Raw genomic sequence first — 15,332 nt, 5'->3', positions numbered from 1 at the left:
CAGTCTCGATTTCGGGACTGCAATGTTGCATACAAATTCCATTATTTAACGAGTTCCAAACTTTTTAAAACTTTAAATGGCCATATCAAATGAAGGCATAGGTCCATTAAACAGCCAAACAGATGATCAGCACTTATTATTATAATGTTGGTACCGCGACTATTCAGGTAGGTATCTCAAATACGTTGGCGTATTTTCAGCAGAAAAATACACTTCTTTTTTTTAAAGGCGGCAAGCAAATCTTTTTAATGTTTTTACTTTTATCTGTGAAAATTAGAACGTCGGATTCAATTAAACGGACTCCCAAGGTCGTCTGTTTAAAACGAATCGTGGAAATTGTGGAAATTGTTTAAGATTATCTCCAGAATCGCGGAAATGTCAAATTTGATAGGTTAGATCTTAAACATATCGTTATCGTATCTTGGTGATGTCTAAAAGATATCTAATAGATGTCTATTTAATACGAGATAAAGCACAATAAAATTTGCACATGTTCTTTTAGGTGAGAATGTGAAGTGAATATTTTTATGGTTTCCATGGTATGTTTAACTTTGAAGCAAATATAAAATACTGAATAAAAAATAAATTAATGCACTTAAGGTTTCTTCACCTTAGATAATATTATGATTCTAAAGCATTTAGTATAATTTTTCTGACTTAAAAATACATACTGGTGTATAGGTATATACTATAGAACATTTTTAAGTAGGTACGATCCAGTAACACCTTGTATCCACAGACAATGTTGACATAAAAATGTCGTGACGACGCAGTTAGAGGCTGGGCGCACGAATGACTTTATGATGTCTCCAGCGCATCAATACCTGGGATCAATTGGTCGAATGTCAAAACGACTTGCATAAGACATACACCCTTTCGGTTTTAAAGCTTATTTACTCCCACAAATATGCGCTATTGTTTATTGACGGCCACGGCTGGGAGATATTAACGCCCTGCTGAACGATTAAATGTTACTACATTAGTACGTTGTTCATAACACACGACTAATAATGACATCAATTAATGCTTAGGTGTTAATAATGTTAATATCATGTTTGAAAGTATTTATAAAACAATTAGTACCTAAAAGTATTACTAATGAGACCTAACGGCGAATGAGTAGGAGACAAATAACACTGTTTCATATTTTATTGTGCAAGCGTGGCTATGCCAGCAAATCAATTATTATAGGATATATTCTTTGTACGTCCCTTCTGTCAAAAGAATGCGTATTCAAAACAACATAAACAGCCGGATTATAAGGCATAGGTACACTAATTAGGTAATATGTGCCATCAGCCGTACAAGTGCATGGCGAATTTAACAATGAATTCATTCATAATTTCTCCACTAGAGGAGGACTGATTGGCGTAAAAAAGAGCATGTGAGAAATTCAACTTATTTTCATACTAAGGGTAATTTTTGAGAATATATATTGCGGTTGCGTATAATATTTGCCACGACTCTTTTCCTACATTTTGTACGGGTCGCGGCAATTAGACCGTTAAAAAGTTTTTTTAAATTCAAATTTGTCGCCGACTGTACTTTTTCTAAAATCGTTAAAAGTCAATCGTCATTATTATGTATGTGGATACAAGGTGTTCCTGAATCTTACTTATTAATTTGCTACAGTATATACCGGTATTTATTTCAAGTCAGAAAAAATTACTTTTTAGTTTATCCAGTTTTATCCTACAGTCATTCAGTATCCAATTCCAATTCAAGTCGAACTTGGGTTTAGAAGCAAGTTCGTCGTTAATGAATTCAAGAAGTTTTCCGGCGGGAGTAAGCAACCTTGTCCATTGTTTGACGACTCTTTTTGAATAATAAATAAAATAATACCGCTATGTTTGGGCATCATACTATAGATATATGTATATATTTGCTTGAATTGCCCCTGAAAGTTACGTCAAATACGAATCTGAAAAATACTGATATTTACAAGTACACTAACAAATGTATAAATATAATAAAGTCAACACTAACCTTGGCCTGCATTCCGATCAGACTCCGACAGAATTTCATCTATCCAAACTGCAATCTGGGAATAAGGAGAATTATTTTAATTGTTATCCCAAAATTATAAATTACAATAGTCCCTATGAATAAGTATGACTGGTGATCGTGAGTATCGGCCCCTGGGCTCTGAAGCAGTAGCTGAGCTGAGATAATAGAGCTATACGGCCCAATTCAAAGGGTGCATTACATATTTTATAATTAATTTTCAGATATTATAGTTTGATATATCGTTATTTTGAATAACGTAATAAATGGCATACTACCGCAATACCTAAGTAACAATATACATCATGTTATTATTGGTATAATGGTCATAAGGTATATTTACACTTCGTCTAATATACATTGCCATAATTATTACATACTCTAAAGCATATTATTTGTTATAACAAGTGATATCACATAATTATTTGTGTGGCATGATAGTTGCATGATATAAATGGGTTAGGTTAGGTTAGAACTGCGACTCCGCATAAACGAATAACTAATTAGCAAAAGGAGTGTTAGGTTAGGTTAGAACTTTGACCCTCCGTAGAATAAAATACCTAGCAAAAAAATGGTTTTGGTCATAAGTTTGAAGTGCGGCTCTCGCAAAATTGAAAACCGTGAAAAAATTGGTTAGGTTAGGTTAGAACTGCGACCTCCCTATAATAAAGACTTAAAAAGTTTGTAAAACTTTACGTTATCATTAAAGTGGTGTCCAGACGGGACTGATCAAATCAGTCGATTTGATCAGGAAAATAATTGGCCAATTTGCATTCCATAGATAATTACTATGAAAATTGGCATTTATGTGTCCGCCTGCTGATTCGATCGGAGAATTTCATCAGATTGGCGAAAAATTTTCTCGTCTGGATACCACTTAAATGAAATATGACAAAAAATGTGTTTATATTTGATAAAATTGTATGAAGCATTATGTTATACAAAAATATATATTATAACAAATGTCATTATAAAACATGTATTTATACTAATTAAAAATTATATTACAATAGGCATTATATCAATGACAGTTTAGATGAAATCACAATAAAACAAAGGATACGTATAATAAAAATTACATTATAACGTATAATAATATATCAAATGGCGTTATAACAAATGTATGATAGTTTTTTTATAATTATATTAAGCATTACACAACAATTCAAACTTTAAGATACGTCAATTAATAGATCTAGAAGCGATATGGATTAGATATGTCAGTGTCAAATATGACGTTTCTTCAAACAAAAATGTCACGACACTGACACATCTAATCCATATCGTTTCAAGATTAATTGACGTATCTCAAAGTTCGAATCGGGCAGTTAAACATGCATGCATTCGTAGCTTAGGCAGTTGTGTAAAGTGTCTAGTTTCGGATTCCGTGAGTGAGTCCGGCTCAACTTGACCGGTAACGTAATCCGATAATTTGTAGTTTTAATAAGGATCACATGGATAATTGTAATTTTTCTAATTATAGGGATAAAACAGCCGCTAAGGAAGTTAATGCTTCCTAGTTATTTCTTAATGATCATTTCCTTCCCAGACCGGCTCATCCTCATTGATAGAATGGAAGATTTTTTTTCACTGGTTGTATTTTTCTATGCCACTATAACAACAAATACTTAATATAAAATAAATTATTCATCACTACGTGTAGAGTAGACATCACAGTGCTAGTCACTGCCCTAGTCAAGTCATTGGTTGGTTAGGTACTTATAGTTTTGCAGTGTTGTAGGACTTGTAGGTACTTGTGCTTCTAGTAGTTTTCTTTTTTTTCATACCTAACTATTAATCTAAACGTGTAATTTGGATATGTTAAGGCAGTTTTTTCCTGCTTAGAGCATGTTTGCCTCGATATCAAAAGTCAAAAGGCTTCATCGATAAGAGCTGTAATACTTTTCACCATGTATAATTTGTATAAAAATAACGTAAATAAAGTTTTATGTAATGCAAGCTCAGCCTCAGCCTCCCATGTCCCCCCAGTGGTAGTTAACCTAAAAAAACCGGCCAAGTGCGAGTCGGACTCGCGCACGGAGGGTTCCGCACCATCAACAAAAAATAGAGCAAAAAAATCGTGTTTGTTGTATGGGAGCCCCCCTTAAAATTTCAACTGTCTAGCTATCGCGGTTCATGAGATACAGCCTGGTGACAGACGGACGAACGGACGGACAGCGAAGTCTTAGTAATAGGGTCCCGTTTTTTGCCCTTTGGGTACGTAACCCTAACAAAATTAACGTCCATTCTCAGAATTTAGCCATTTTACATTATGTGACAAATGTCATCAACATTAGTGCTGGTAAATCTAATTAAAAAACTTCATCTTATAATAAAAGTCACACCGGACCCAGTTAAAAATAATATATCTATATTATACATATGTATAGTTAAAAATAGGTACTTTGTATGTACATTTCGGTTAAGAAGGTAAATAAAGTTGTCCTTAAAGAAACACAATATCAATTAAATTTATAAAACATTAAGCTATTGGCGTACTTATTGCCTTTTCACATTTGGTGAAACTTTATTTATCTACTTAAGCAAAGGCAGTCAGTTTTTTGAGGTTTTTATTAAAGAAAATAGCCAGTGGAATAAATAAATGATTGCAATATCAAACTAGACAAAAGTTAGTAACTGTGTTAAATTGCACTAAAATGTTATTTAGACTTTCCCCGACTTGTAAAATCTACGATTCCACTGTAGGTGTAGTTACTCGATGGCTAGATTGGTAAGTCAAGCAAATACATTCAAGTGTTTAATGTGTTTTTTTGTAATAAATAATAAAGCTACTGTTGCATAGTCAGTAAAAGCATGTACATATTTAACAACAAAGAAGACACAAATAGTACTCATAAGTAAATAATGGTTAGCATTCTCGTTGAACCATTAACTAAATGTACGGTTGAGGTAATTTTATGTAAAGTGATCCATATATTCTTCCATTGGCGGCTAAATATTGTAATTAAAAACAATATGCCGCCATCAGGTTACAATAGCAGAGTTCATGTTCTTTTGTTTATTTAGCTTGAAAACATTGTTATATTTTTCTCCCCTTTTAAATATTAAGGAATAGATAGGTAGGTAGGTAATCAGCTTGCCTACGGATTCAACAAAAGTCATCGCGTGGGTTTTGAAATTTTTGGTTAAGACAGATATGTCCACACCGACTGACATAAATAGTCTAATATAGTCTGTAATGCCGTGTAAATATATTGTTAAATAAATAAATAAAACTAATTTAGTTCTTCGTGCTGTTGATTCCTGAAAATTGGTTAGGTATATATGTCGCAGAGAAATGATCAAAACAGAGATTTGAACAAATCTCTAAGGGATATGATCAAATCAGGGATGTTGCGAATATCCGCATCCGCATCCGCAACCGCGGAACTTCCGCATTATTTTCAACATCCGCATCCGCATCCGCATCCGCATAAAATCGATGCGGATGTAATGCGGATGCGGATGTGGAACAGGTCGGTACAGGAACATCTTAGCATCGACGTAAGTGCTAGACTGCTAGGTAATTTAGTCATTAACCAAAAAACCTATTAGAAATGAGCAGTCAAGCGTGAGTGGGACTTATTGTACGGAGCCCTTGGAATGCGAGTCCGACTCGCACTTGGCCGGTTTTTTGAAATAAAAATTACTGAAATGTAATATTTGACGTTTTTTATGGTACTATCTTGACATCCGCATCCGCATCCGCATCCGCGGATGTAAGCCTTTAAAAATCTGCATCCGCATCCGTATCCGCGGATGTCAAAAAATCGGCATCCGCAACATCCCTGGATCAAATCACGCAGGATGTTAAAATGGCGAATCCATATCATCATTTCCCTAGAAAAATTCAGTCATTTGACCAAATTACTGACTCTGTTTAGTGAAAAGACAAAATCGGCCAATAAACGCGAAACGCTTTTTCATTTCACTAGATTTGTTTAGGAATTTGACAAAATCCCTAACCACGACAGTAAGTTGACGAAACGAACTTAAAAAGTCAACCAGTTTTATCATTTCGCTAAACAGCCAGCCTATTATGGATAGCTTTATCCATCTTTATCCACGTGATAAAATAACTGTCACTGTTTAACACCGTGGGAAAGAAAGTGACGGACACCGTTTTATCACGCTGTCACGTAGACAAGAACGACCATCATATCCGTACAGCCCTAGTAGCACGGTCGCATTTTTATCATTTATCACCATGCCTGTCACGTTCTAACAAGTATGTAAGTGCGAAAGTGACGGGCTTAGTGATAGTGGATAAAAATGGAACCGTGCCGTGAGTAGTGAAATGATAAAGTCTCAACTGGAAGATGGTATATGGTGATTTGATTAAATCTTTGAACGGTTTAGTGAAATGACGAAAACAAGTACAGAATACAACAGTTTCTCTCTCTCTACAGTTAAGCGATTTGATGAAATCTCTGACTAGACTGATTTTTGAAAATATCGGCTGAAAAAATGAAAGAGACTTCTCTGCACAAATTCAAAGAGTTGCTAATCAAATCAAGCGTGTTGGTGGACGTCCCTAAGGTAGACAGAGGTCCATTAGATGGAAGTAATGTACCGGGGATTGTTTTAAATATTAAAAATAATCTGTACCAAATCGGTACATCTGTCGGCATCATAAAAGACTGGCTGCCTAGAAACGCACTTCAGCCAACCACAACGTCATTTACTGCAGCAGTTCCCTCTACGAAGTGCAGTCTACGTGAAATTGCAGCTAAGTTATCTGTATTTGGAGGTCAGGGGTTCAAGAAGTGTTCCTGTGAAAAGTCCAAAGTACAATGCAAAACCAATAGATGTGCCTGTAAAAAAATAATGTCATGTGTAACTCAAGATGCCACTCTACACATGTTTTAACAAATAATTGGCTACTTTCCTACTAGTCAAATCAGCTACTTTTTTGGAACCGTCAAAACGATTTCCTAATATGGAATTTATATGAAAACCTGTATAGTGACGTCACGGTCAACTCACATACTTTATTACATTTCAATCCGATTTATTAAATAGAAATTATGTTTAAAATAACTGCTGTCTATGCTTTTCTGATAATTATCTGGTGCTTTATTTCGTGCACGGTGTGAAATAATTAATTTGGAGTAGAGGAAAGTACTCAATTAAAATTACGTTTACGCACTTGTAGCTTCGTTTTTCATTACCGTCAAAACTGGCAACTTTACCATCAGAAGGTAACTTTACCATAGTCTATTGTAATAAAAAAGTATGGTATAATTATAATAATTAAAAAGACAATCCCTCTTAATAATTAATTATTATGTTCCAGTTTACAACCTATTCTTGTATTCGATTAACTTTGATACCTACAGTACTATTGACATTTTATTTTACCATTTCACTTAAGTAATCTAGTCAGAGATTTGATCAAACTTAACTGTAGAGAGTAAACTGTTGTATTCTGTACTTGCTTTCGTCATTTCACTAAACCGTTTAGAGATTTAATCAAATCACCATATACCATCTTCCAATTGAGACTTTATCATTTCACTAAACCTGTTTAGCGAAATGATAAAACTAGTTGACTTTTTAAGTTCGTTTCGTCAACTTACTGTCGTGGTTAGGGATTTTGTCAAATTCCTAAACAAATCTAGTGAAATGAAAAAGCGTTTCGGGTTTATTGGCCGATTTTGTCTTTTCACTAAACAGAGTCAGTGATTTGGTCAAATGACTGAATTTTTCTAGGGAAATGATGATATGGATTCGCCATTTTAACATCCTGCGTGATTTGATCATATCCCTTAGAGATTTGTTCAAATCTCTGTTTTGATCATTTCCCTACGACATATACAATTTTAAAAAACATGTTTTAACTACATACATTTCTATTCATAAGTTCTTAGAGACAACAAAGTATTCGAGTTCCGAAACTTGTAGGGGCCATTATCCTTTTACGTTTAAATTGGAGTGTCACAACAAGTAAACCGTCACAACTAGCTTCGGGTGAGCAATCCAATTAATGTCGTTGTGGAGCGATAAGCGTGGCGCGCCGATTGACGGCGCGGGCGCATGAACACAACGCAGCCGATGGGACTCGTGGTCGGATCCTCGTGAGCGATCACATGACTGTGATGAGACCACTTAAGCAAATAAATTACTGGAGTGCTACCCAACAACCACTTCTGTCAATAGCTTCATACATTTACTTTTTCAATTTAATGCCGATCGTTAAAAGAAACAACTTATAAGATGTCGTTGCACAGTACTTTGAGATTTTGGACTATACCGAGCTTATGGTGATCTGAGTGTTTAATTATTCATTGTCGGACTTCGGTAAATGCATTGTTATTAAAATATATTTAGGTGGGCAATTATAAATTCATTTCGATTCCGGTGCCGATTCATTAATTAAGTGATAGTGGATGTGACATTTAAAAATAGTTTGGCCAGTTATCTTAAAACATGTTTAAAATAATTATGTTATTTTTAATATATTGCATAATTGTTTTTTTTTTCAATTTATGTTTATGGCCAAAACGTGCAGTGCTTAATAAGTATTTGATGTTTATTTTAAATGCTACAATATCTTAATTATTATTTCTACTGGCCGGTTAACATACATACATACATATTAATTACTGATTGATTAGGTAGTATTTAGAGCGAGTTTGCTTGCTAATAAACGCAAGTAGCCAATGTAATATAAACTCACACTAAGCACTAATGAATGTGTAAACAGGCCCTAATATTAATTAAACTTTTCTTATTGATTCTCCTAGCCCCCGGAGTCATTTTAGCAGTTATGAATTTGGAACTTCGATTATGAAATAAAATTCTAGGCTCAAAATATCTAACAGAACAATGTGGGCAGGAATGAAAATTGGGATAAGAAATAAAATTATGTAGGTATGTCAAACGCGATTTTTTGTAAAATTTACTCTAAATCCCATTCGTTAATTTCTTTTTTTTAGCAATGATATCAGAAAAAAGTTGATAAGTGTTTTAGAAGTTTGGTAAAACACACTTATCAGTAGGTAGTGTCAATTAGTTGTTAGATAAAGAATGTATATCAATCAAGCGAAACCGAAAAGTAATAAGCGAGCTTGTATATACAACGTACTATGCAGGCACATAAAACATTATTTATTTCTGAGACGGTCAAGGCATGTCATGACTTAGTCAAAGCCTTCAGGCTTCATGGCTGAAAGCGTGATGCGAATTCAGTCGCAAGACAGTTGTGTCTGTAACTGGACACCGCGCGTGGCCGCGGCGCGCGCAGCTTTTTGAAACCTATTGCGTTCGCGCAACACCGGCGGGTAGTGATTAAGGATTTTACACCTAATCTATTTGAAAAATGGGTACAAATGGAATGAGGTGCGTAACAAACAACAAATAATAATCACACACGGTGATTTATGAATCGTATTAATTTGTAAATATTTATGATGATATGATATAATAATATGTATCTTATACGATTAATAAAATCAAAACAAGAATCCGCATTAAATACATGCGCCTGTGTGCCTAAAATATACTAAATACAAATAAGTTCGCAATTCGCAAAAATGATGATTAATTATTTAGTAAGTTTTTACATACTTTGAAATCGTATAAACTTACTTAGTATTTATATACTCTAAAAATGTACAGCTGTTGTTACAATATGACTATCTGATTATATACAGATTGTAAAATGTTATGAGTTTGTAAAATCCAAGTAAGTTCCTTGTAAAAATATTAGTAGTCATTAATTAAATACATAGTAACCAAATATATAACTAAAAAATAATTACACATACAAACTTTAAATAAATGTCATATACTAAGAAAAAGTGACCAAGGCGTGAACTCGGTATCACCAGTTAGAAAGGTCGAACCATACTGTTCTACCTTAGAGGTGGCCAGGGGGCGCCATAAGCCTTCAGTAAGAAGTGCATATACTTGGAAAAATTCGACCTATGCCTGTGACCCAGTGGTCGAATGGCACAGGCACCTGCCGCGATAGCAGAGGACGCTGGTTCGATTCCAGCCTGGGGCACTGGAGGCCTTGGTCACTTTTTCTTAGTATATGACATTTATTTAAAGTTTATAATTTATATAGTAGTGTGTCTACTTGAAATAAGATTGGAAGGATTTCAAGATTTCCTTGATTTTTGGAAGGGTTTCCACGGAAGACCAGCGTCAAGGTATTCATAAGATACCTTGACATCAAGCTGAGTGGAAACCTTTTCAGTGACGTTTTAAACCGTTTTTGTGACATGTTTTTGTAAAATGTTGTTGTATAAGCGTCCTGAATAAATTTTATTCTATTCTATTCTATTCTATAAATAAAAATAAATTAAAATATTTTCTGAAAATAATTTAATTTGTTCTAATACAATTACATATACGTTTTTTTGTCTCTCACATGTGGTAGGTTTTTGTGGAGAATGTAGTAATATTTATTCAAAAACAAAGATCTCAAAGGATTATAGGCCTCCTCTTTGAATTAAGAGACAGTCCAGTGCAACACAGACCTCTGAAACTTCATGTGTTTTACAAATCGAGAAGGCTTTTATTTTATCACACTTGATTGAAACGATACATTCATAAGGAATCCGGAATGTATGTTGTACACTCGTTGCTTTTATTTTAAAATGCGTAACATTTAGAACCTATGCGTACCTATCATAATTTTATTTGCTCTTGGGAATGTTGTATGTGCGTAATCATTTTGGTTTTCAGTCGTATAATATAGCAGAATTATCGGGTACAAAAAATATTAACTATCCTAATAGTGATAAATAAAGCTGTTCACGTATTTATAGATTTAGATTTAGATTTCATTTATTTGCAATAAACATGGTACAGTGGTTCTTATGCTATTGTTATTAGGTAACACATGATTAACTACATAGTAGCATGCAAATTTACACCTTAAACTCTAGGACATACAACACATTAATCAAAATAGACAGTTATATACAACATAATTCAAATGTATGCTAAGAAATTTAATTAATTAAAGGAACCGTCAATTTAAAATTTCATTAATATTATACAAGGTTTTTTCATGTAGCCATTTATAGAGCCTTGGTCTTAGTGCTTTGGTATTCAACTCTTTAAGGTGATCAGGCAATTTGTTAAAAAACTTAACATACATTTTGAGACAGCTTTTACTGTAGAGTGCTAGTTTTGGAGTAACATCTAATACGAGCCTGTTAGGGTCTCTACGAGGACGCTGGTTCAGGTCAGCTGCCTTTTTAAAGAGATGCTTATTTTTGCTGACAAAGGTAGGTACATATTTCGTACACATATAGTGCGGGTAGCGGTAGTAAGCCAAGTTCATATTCAAAATTTCAACTCCCACGGCTCAAATGTGAGCCATACTGGGAGACAACGACAAAATTAGTTTTCGGGTCGCGGGATCGGACAAGTTAAAAATAGGTTTACAACATTCCCAAGTATATTACTATCTACAGTGCTGTTGTACAATAACTAAAATTTTATTACTTTACTTCACTATACAACGTTCAGAGACTACAATTTATAGGTACTTAGGTACTTCACATGTTTACATTGTAGTCAACCAACGTAATAAAATACATAGCGTAAAACTGTAGTTAATGTAATTAGTCAATAATTATGATTTAACATTCAAAAATATTAATGAAATGAGTACCTTACTTATTTTTAATACCTACTCGACTAAAATGTTATAAAGTAAGTATTTATTAAAAAAGTAATACATTTTTTTATTTAGGTACTTATCAATCCGCTTTAGAATAAAACCAAATTCCAATTTCTTATATTCTATAGTTAAAGTTATAGGTATGGTATAATATATAATAATAATAATATACCGAATAATATACCATATACAAGTTAGAACTTAGAGGGGAGTTTAGAATTATTTATAAGTAGATCGTATTTGGTTCATCTTAGTCCAAATAAAAATGGCAGATCGATTGGGTTTAGAGCCCTGAGAAGATACCTAAGGACCAAACCTATCTGCCATTTTAACTTGGCAAGCAATGAACCAAACAGCCTGTATAAATGTCATCAGTTCGTTAATCTAGGGTGCATCCTTATTTTGCAATCCTTGGTTCAGTCGAGACGCCAACCTATCGAGAGACTGCATGAAATATCAATGTCAGCTCTCAGAACAATCGATTAGACATCTCATCTCTATTGAGGCCAGGAATTAGGGATAACAACTGCATTTTTATGGTTCCGTAGTCAACTAGGAACCCTTATAGTTTCGCCACATCCGAATATATCGCCATATCGAGATACTGTATGAAATGTTAATATCAGCTCTCAGAACAATGTGAAGAATATCTATTTTTGATCGGACTTTTTAAACTAAAAATAACAATTCGATAACTAATATGATATCCGCGAACTCGGGCACGCACGGCCGTCCGGTCAGTGCTCAGCGAGCTGCGTTCGGAGAAAAACCTGAACTCACTGCACCCTAACCACACCCGATCAAACACAACAAACGGTTATCGGTTTTTTTTTTCCAAATTATGACGAAGGTTTTACTTAAAAATTAAAAAATCAGCGCTCTATTTTTAAGTTTTTAATCATGGCCTAGAAAATATGCACTGTTTCCGATTTTCAAAATTTATATATAAACTTAACATGAAATTAACATAGGGTCATTGCGCTAGTTTCCGTCCATGCTCTGGTTTTCGTCCACTTGACAGATCAGCCAATAATATATTTGATTTTTTACTTTCTACTTGCGAAATATCGTTTTTATTATGTAGATATATTATTTTGACATTAAGGCTTGCAAACCATACAAATTTGTGCAATGTAGGTTTAAAATTTCGTCAAATGAACGAAATCTAGAGCTGGACGAAAACTAACGCACCTACAGGGGGCAGATTGTTGAATTTCGAGCGCTCGATTTCGTGTGGCTCCCTTTAATACCTATACATATCTCCAATTCTAGGCATTGTAATTGTACTTATTAAATTGAAAACGAGTGCACAGCAAGTGGTCAATACCACTAGATTCCCAATTTCTAAAAATATCAATTTGCCGTTTTGCAAATAATTTCGAGTGACGAAATTGCTCGAAATTCAATTACGCCCCCCGGGGTGCCCCTTTTTCTCGCGATGGTCAAGGTGTTTTATCTAATACCTTTAAACGAGCAATTCTTGTTTATTTATATATATATATTTCGGGGATCTCGGAAACGGCTCTAACGATTTCGATGTAATTTACTATATGGGGGTTTTCGGGGGCGAGAAATCGATCTAGCTAGGTCTTATCTCTGGGAAAACGCGCATTTTCGAGTTTTTATGTTTTCCGAGCGAAGCTCGGTCACCCAGATATTATACATTTTAATTCCTTAAAGTTCGTATTTTCTATGTATGTTACGCTCCGTGTACGTAGTTTTTTTACCAACCGCCTTAGTTTAATGGTAGACCCAGCCTCTAAGCATTACTGAATTTACTTCTAGTTAAAATTATAGGCTATTGCTGACAATCCCAAAAGGTTTCAGTAATAATTCAGTACTCCAAAAAATATGTTCCATAATAAGTGCCCCATACTCTTTTGAGAGTGATTCCCAGGTGTAGGTACTGTGAAGATAAGTCAATAGGAGATAGGAGAATGTAGTCGAAAGTGTGCTAATAACTTTTTCACTGTCACTTTCAGGTTCGAAAAACAAGCATCCGAATGACTGCTATCAAAGAGTATCCATTCGACCTGAGCGACCTACAGAATCAAGAGGCTAACCCTCCCCCGCCAGTGTCCGAGCGCCCCAAACAGCAGGCAGCCCCGCTGCCGCTACGGCCGTCTCTCGTGACTAACCCACACTATTCAAACCCGGACAACAAGAGAAAAGTCTCAATTATGGCAGACGAAAATAGCAAAGACAGAGAAAATGTACCATCCGAAAGGTAACAACATATTTTTTTTTATACTTTAGTCAAAATAAGTCCGGTTTCCGTTCATAATTACGTTTTAGGATTTTTGGGGGATTATTGCGTCTATTTGAGTTATTTTATTAAACAACTTAAATTAATTACAAGAGTTCCGTCATTTAGTGATAAAAGCCGTAGCTACTTGTAAATAGAACGTAACATATCATAATATATCTTCTTCATTTTATAGACACGTGGCCTGAATTATATAGGTTAATAAAATAGATGATTGAATCAGTCAAATCTTACATAAAAATCTCCCAAAAACGCAAAGCGTGATGTAAAGCTGTATTTTTCGTATGTTATTTGGAGTACTTGGGGAATGTAAAACTATGTTTTGCAAGCAAATAAAGTTGTACTTCCTGCGTAGTTTAAGAAAAACTGCAAAAGATTCGGACTTTTTTCAGTATTTGCAGTTTTATTAAAAATCTATGGGGTCTTTGTCATAGCTTGCTCGTAATGTTGAAAGAATATTAGATATAGAACAGTTAAAGCTTATCTGCAGCGCCGTATGTCTAACAGTTCTTGAGATATGAGGCTTCAAAAAATGTGTTTTTTTACTTCTTAGTGAAATTTTGAGTTTTGCTCATATTTTCAGTCAAATATCGGCACACGATAATGCTTTAAGGTAACTTGTAATAAACAAAGTTATTGCAAAATTACTTACAATAATTAGGAAGATTCTTTTATTTATTTGCAAACACGAATAAACACAAACAATAAGGTATAAAACAATAAATGGTTTATGTGTGCCAGCAAAAAGGCTCGAGCTCACCATGGTGCTAGGCTGCAGCGATTAGCTTTTATCGGCCTTCCCCGATAGCAGCAGAGCGCTGTTAGAGTATGGTTGATACCATTCAACAACACGAACACACTTTTTAATCCTAGCTAATATTGTCCATGAGGATTGATTTCTTACGGTATGGATACGCCATAACAGCTATCAATGACACATGTAATGTAATGGTAATTTTAATTAATAATGTTTACATTGAATATACCTATTTTGGTTACGACTAGGATAACTATATAAATAAATAAATTTACAAATTGGCTTTCCAGACTTTAATTAGAATTAAGTTTTGGTCAATTTGGCATAGTATAGTTATCCTAGTTTTATTTATTTTACGACTAGGATAACTATACTATGCCAAATTGACCAAAACTTAATTCTAATTAAAGTCTGGAAAGCCAATTTGTAAATTCGCTTATAGAATCTACCTACAATAAAGACGCGTAGTGATAGGGATATTAGGTACTAGTCAAAACCCGTGTTGGTGATAACTATAGAACTATAGGACTTACTGACCCTTTAGAGCCCTTAAATGAAAAGTAATTAAATTTTCTATAACTTTGTTTAATACAATTTATCTTACACAAAAATCCTAAAGTTATAAGTTTGCAAAATCTAAAAAAGTCCGAAATTTTTTCCGAAAG

At 34.2% G+C, this 15,332-nt stretch overlaps 1 protein-coding gene across 4 annotated transcripts in view; it reads left to right on the top strand.

Moving 5' to 3' along the window:
* LOC134648070 (sodium/hydrogen exchanger 9B2-like) overlaps positions 1 to 15,332 on the top strand; it is an 82,586-nt gene that overhangs the window by 24,374 nt on the left and 42,880 nt on the right. For 2 of the 4 annotated variants that reach the window (XM_063502514.1, XM_063502515.1), the window contains exon 2: positions 13,627 to 13,871. In XM_063502514.1, coding sequence (XP_063358584.1) covers positions 13,627 to 13,871 — 245 coding nt within the window. Of the gene's footprint in view, positions 1 to 8,164; positions 8,305 to 9,182; positions 9,346 to 13,626; positions 13,872 to 15,332 lie in introns of those variants that run through there. The other 2 variants (XM_063502517.1, XM_063502516.1) reach the window with 2 other exon arrangements.

Source organism: Cydia amplana, chromosome 5 (genome assembly GCF_948474715.1).
Source record: "Cydia amplana chromosome 5, ilCydAmpl1.1, whole genome shotgun sequence".
In the NCBI taxonomy this organism is placed as follows: Eukaryota; Metazoa; Arthropoda; class Insecta; order Lepidoptera; family Tortricidae; genus Cydia; species Cydia amplana.
This window is presented reverse-complemented; position numbering and strand designations above follow the sequence as displayed.